Source organism: Vigna umbellata, chromosome 1 (genome assembly GCF_029865625.1).
Source record: "Vigna umbellata cultivar VRB3 chromosome 1, Vumbellata_1.0, whole genome shotgun sequence".
Taxonomy (NCBI): Eukaryota; Viridiplantae; Streptophyta; class Magnoliopsida; order Fabales; family Fabaceae; genus Vigna; species Vigna umbellata.
In genome coordinates, this window is record NC_142165.1 from 62,669,135 (window position 1) to 62,674,274 (window position 5,140).

General features: G+C 37.8%; 1 protein-coding gene and 1 pseudogene across 1 annotated transcript; one reads left to right on the top strand and one right to left on the bottom strand.

Annotated features, from left to right (window-relative positions):
- Positions 1–646: 646 nt before the first annotated feature.
- LOC124838573 (receptor-like protein kinase FERONIA pseudogene) lies at positions 647–2,426 on the bottom strand (annotated as a pseudogene).
- Positions 2,143–4,595, top strand: LOC124838575 (uncharacterized). The gene is made up of 3 exons (XM_047314210.1): positions 2,143–2,168; positions 3,134–3,249; positions 4,021–4,595. Exons 1-3 carry the CDS (start codon positions 2,143–2,145, stop codon positions 4,593–4,595), a joined length of 717 nt encoding a protein of 238 aa, XP_047170166.1.
- The last annotated feature ends 545 nt before the right edge of the window (positions 4,596–5,140 follow it).

Sequence of the window (5,140 nt, forward strand, 5' to 3'; positions counted from 1 at the left end):
TGACAAAATTTGTACAGTTGTTTCCACCATTAATTCCATTTTATGTGGATTCAATATCATGTACGCAGATCATATACTTTCTCTTTTCACACAACCCTACATGCAGCTCTTCCTTTTGATGATAATGTCAAGAAAGCAAAAGGTATTCTGACATGCATATGTAAAAAGTTCTAATCTTTGCATAAAAGTCAAATTATAATGCCCCAATTTCAACTTTTATCCTACTTTACCATTCAATTAAAAGCACATAACAGTCTTGGAATCGTCTTTTTTTTCCTCCTAAAGTCATCATGACCAAGGAAAGACGAGACACCTAACTTTTTTTTATTAGCATTTCATTACAAATTATGTTTTTAAAGCACAAAGTTTTCTTTTTAAAAGCAATCAAATAGTATTTTGAATATACAAAAGTTAAAGTACCATTGTCCCACTTCCAACTTCTAGGATACTTATCCTAAATTTATTAAACACAAAGAAACTTGAAATCCAGCGCATCTCTCAAATACAAAAGAGTGTTAGACAATCATGGTAATGTTTCCAACTGATTTATGTATATCCCTATATATATTCCAAACCTCAAATATATATCAGCATTCCTTAATTCATTAATATCTTTTCACCTATTAATAAGTCCACACTCAGGATCTCAATAAAAACGTTTATTAATACTAGTGTTATGTAAACATTAACTAGAAATTATGGTTCAGGAACATCTAAAATTTGCCAGTAAATCCATACATTAACCCACTAGTTAGTATTTCTCCGTGATATACAAGATGGACATTAGCAGAGTTTGATTACATTAATTACCGTGGCCTTTGATTTCCAAGGTCAGAGAACATGACATGCACCAAAGCTTGCTCCTCCTCACTGCATGTCGTCGTAGCTTTACTACTGGAAGAAGCAAATTTTTCGTCAAATTCGCCATGACGCTCCATTTCTGTCAAGCCAATTTCCCGTTCACCTTGCGCCAAGCGGCATTGCAAATTCAACGCATACTCCAACCCCTTCACCACGTCTCTCATCAGAGGCCGGTCCTTGCCATGATCATTCAAACAACTCAGAGCAATCTCCACGAACTTATTCAAACACTTGGAGCGTATGCTACCTTTCAAAACCGGATCCACCGTCTCATGAACATTCCCATCGTCAAAACACCGCTTCACCCACGCCACCAAACACTCTTGATCCTTCTCCACCCTGCTCACTATAGGTGCTCTCCCACACAATGCCTCAAGCAAAATCACGCCAAAGGAGTAGACGTCGGATTTATGAGTCAACCAAAGACTCATATAGTACTCAGGATCCAAGTATCCCACACTACCCTTAACGTCTGTTGTCACGTGCGACGCGTTCGATCCCACCTTTGACAACCCGAAATCCGACACCTTCGCCACCCAATTCTCGTCCAGCAGGATGTTTGTGCTCTTCACGTCACGGTGGATTACGCTCTGCCGGCCCACGCCTGCGTGGAGGAACTCAAGCCCACGTGCGGCCTCCAGGCAGATCTTCAGTCGCCGCTTCCACGACAGCACCTCGCCTGAGCCGTACAAGTGGTCGCGGAGGGTCCCACGCGCCATGAAATCATAGACGAGTATCATTTCTCTACCGTCGTTGCAGTACCCAATGAGGGAAACCAAGTGCTCGTGGCGGAATCGTGAGAGCATCTTGATCTCGGTTTGGAACTCGTGTGCGCCCTGGTCCGAACCCGGTTTGAGCCGCTTGATGGCCACGGGCTTGTGACTCCTGTCGATGTGCCCCTTGTACACGTTCCCGAACCCTCCTCTGCCCACGATTAAACGCTCTTCGAAGTTGCTGGTGGCTGCTCTTATCTCCGCCAGAGAAAACTCGCGGCAGCGCGTGCTTGAAGACTCCGAGTTGCTATCTCTGTCGGAGTTAACTCTTCTTACGCATCGGAAGATTATGAATCCGATGACGAACGACAATAGCAACAACGACGCAGCCACAAGAGAGGCTATTAGTGGAATTCTCATGCTTGTTGGGTTTGATGGTTTGGGTGAGGTAAGAGGGTGAGGGTTTGGAAATCTTGTTACCTCCAATCTTGATTCTGTGCTCTGGCTTCAAAGTGGTGCTTTCACTTGTATCCTTGGTGAGGGCTTGATCGAGATCAGTTGGCATGACATGGCTTCGATGCCATTGCTGAATGCGTAAGCTTTGGGATGAGTGGTGCTGCTTGGTGTGAATGTTTAAGTTTCGTTTGGGTTCCACGTTTATGTAGTATTCTTTTGTGGAGGAGTGAAGCGTTGAAGTTACTCAGGAGAGTGGGGTTAACTTTGAGGGAGAAAAGAGACTAGTGACGACGGAAACCGGGGTGTGAAGAAGGGTAGAAATAAAGAGGAAGAAGATTGGAGTGTCACTTGACATTGCTTTTTGGAAGTACTTCCCTTTCACAACTGAAAAATGATAGACCCACATTACATATGATCTATACACTTTTACATTCATGGAGTAAGCTTTATATTTTTAAAAAAAATAAAAATAATATCAAAAATTTTATGTATGTTAAAAAGTATATTTTTCTAAACTTAAATGTATTGTTGATTAAATGAATAAAACAATGACAATAAGAAGTGAATTACATGAACCTACCTGACAGACATCCGAGAACGGTTGAATTGTTGAGAATTCTTTGTCATGTTGGAAATTAAGACCTGAGCAACTACATGTGTTTTATCCCTTAAAGTGTCTCCACTTACATTTGTTTTATCCATTAAAGTGTCTCCACTTGCTGCATTAATCATGTTTTTCTCTAAAAGCATTAGTCCTTCACAGAAACATTGTATCAGTATCGTTGATTTGATGATTTGGGCAAGTGACAAATAGTTTGTGAATATTTCCCAATATTAATATAAGAGTCTTTCTTCCTACACCTCACTGCCTTCATCCTCCACCCCCAATTTTACCTTTTTTACCCTTCATTTAATAAAAAGTCAAAACTTAATTAATGAATTAATGTTTCTTAACCACCAACCATTTTCGTAACTGCCAACAACTAAAATTTGTTTTGGGTATAAACCCTAAGGTGCAGCCGTCTTCTTCGTTTTCACTGTAGCATAGCAAGCATTTTGTTTACTGTTTTTGTTATTTTTTTTCATTCCTTTACTGTATTGAGTTGGTGGTTATCATTCCCTGGTAGTGCTGGGTGTGCTGGGAGATCTGGTGGTGCTGTGGCATTCTTTGGGAGATCTGGTGGTACTGTGGCATTCTTCGGCGAGAGGAAGAAGACAGGTACGTCATTGGAGTCGCAGAATCTCCTAACCGCACTTCGAGTTGCGGAAACTAGTGGCCGCACTTCGAAGTGTGTTTTTTATTTTTTAGTGGCCGCACTTTGAAGTGTGTTTCTTATATGTGCACCCTTTTTTTTTCTTTATTTCGTGCATGCTTTTTTTCTTTCATGTTTTTTGTCTTATGCTATTATTTTTTATTTTAAATTTCTTGTTTTATGTTATGATTTTTTATTTTAAATTTCTTGTTCATGAATTATGCTTAGTCATTAGGCAGTGTATTATTAGTCAAAGAATGAATTGGAAAAACCTCTTTAATCATATTTAGGTTAGTTGATTTTTATGTTGAAAAGATGAATATGAAAGTTAAGATCCCACTAGACTCAATATTATTCTCTTGCTTTATCCAACAACTCAATATTATTATCTTGACTCAATATTATTCTCTTGCCTTATCCAACAACTCAATATTATTATCTTGCCTTATCCAGCAACTTAAGGTTCACTTACGATAGAAAGATACTCTATCTAGTTCAGGGCATAATTTGTAGTTCTAAAAATATAAGTTTTCATTAACATTAGGTTAAAGAACTTCTTTATAGTTTCATTTTAATTTTAAAAGTGTTTTTGAATTTTTTATTTGTAATTTAATAAAATTTTAAATTGTAATATTTATTGTAGGTCATATTTAATTATATCAGATGGATAAGTATCCATATTTGGATTCTGAAATAAATTCTGATTTTATATCGGAGTTTTCTTATTTTTTTAAAAGAAGTGGGTGAGGGTGATTACACAGATCAATTTTCCACTGATCAAATATTCCCAACACGCGCCAATTTAATTGAATGGGTTCGAAAGATTGCATTTGATCTTGGATTTGTTGTCGTCATTATAAGATCTGACACAGCAACTGGTGAAGCTGGTAGAAAGACATTTATTTTGTTAGGCTGTGAAAGAAGCGGGAAGTATAGGAAGTATAAGCCAGATGTTCAACCTAGTTTCTCTGGCACAAGAAAATGTGAGTGTTCGTTTAGGTTGAGGGGTAAACCTAAAGGAGATGGTTGGGTGTTAAAGCTTATGTGCGGCTATCACAACCATGAATTAGCAGAGACTTTGGTCGGTCATCCTTTCGCGGGTAGGTTAAATGTTGTTGAACAATCAATTCTTGTGGACATGACTAATAGTCTAGTAAAGTCGTCAAATATTCTTTTGACTCTGAAAGAACATAATGAAGATAATGTGACCACGATAAAGCAAATATATAATGCGAGGTACACGTACAAACGATCTTTGAAAGGGTCTAGAACTGAAATGCAGCATTTGATGCTGGGTACAGTGGGTAAGTAAGGAGGTGTCATGTGGACCTCCTGGGAATCCACCATCTTCACCTTCAGCTTCATCTTCATCTTCATCTTCATCTTCATCTTCACCTTCAGCTTCATGTTCTTCCTGACTAGAGTCATGCTGCTACTGAATATCCTCCTCTTCAACGTAATCATCCTGACCATGACCATGTTGTAATAACTCTTCCTGCTCCTCATAATCATGCTCATCAATAACGTTCACGCGATATTCTTCTACTCGTCTTCTACGAGCAGATGTCGTAGGTCGTCTTCTTTCATCACGTGAAGATGATGGCTCACCACGAGAGGATGAAGCCTCACCATGATAAGATAATGCACCTCTAGTTTTAACCATATCTATTAACCAATTATATTATTAACATATTATATACAAAAAAGTAATTAATTATGTAATAAAAAATATTCAAACAAATAATAAGTAATCAAAGAATATAAAATTCCAAAAAAATTACATATATAATAATTAAATAATTACAAATAAATCCAAAATAATATTTAACAAAATTTACGAATAATAATTATTATTTA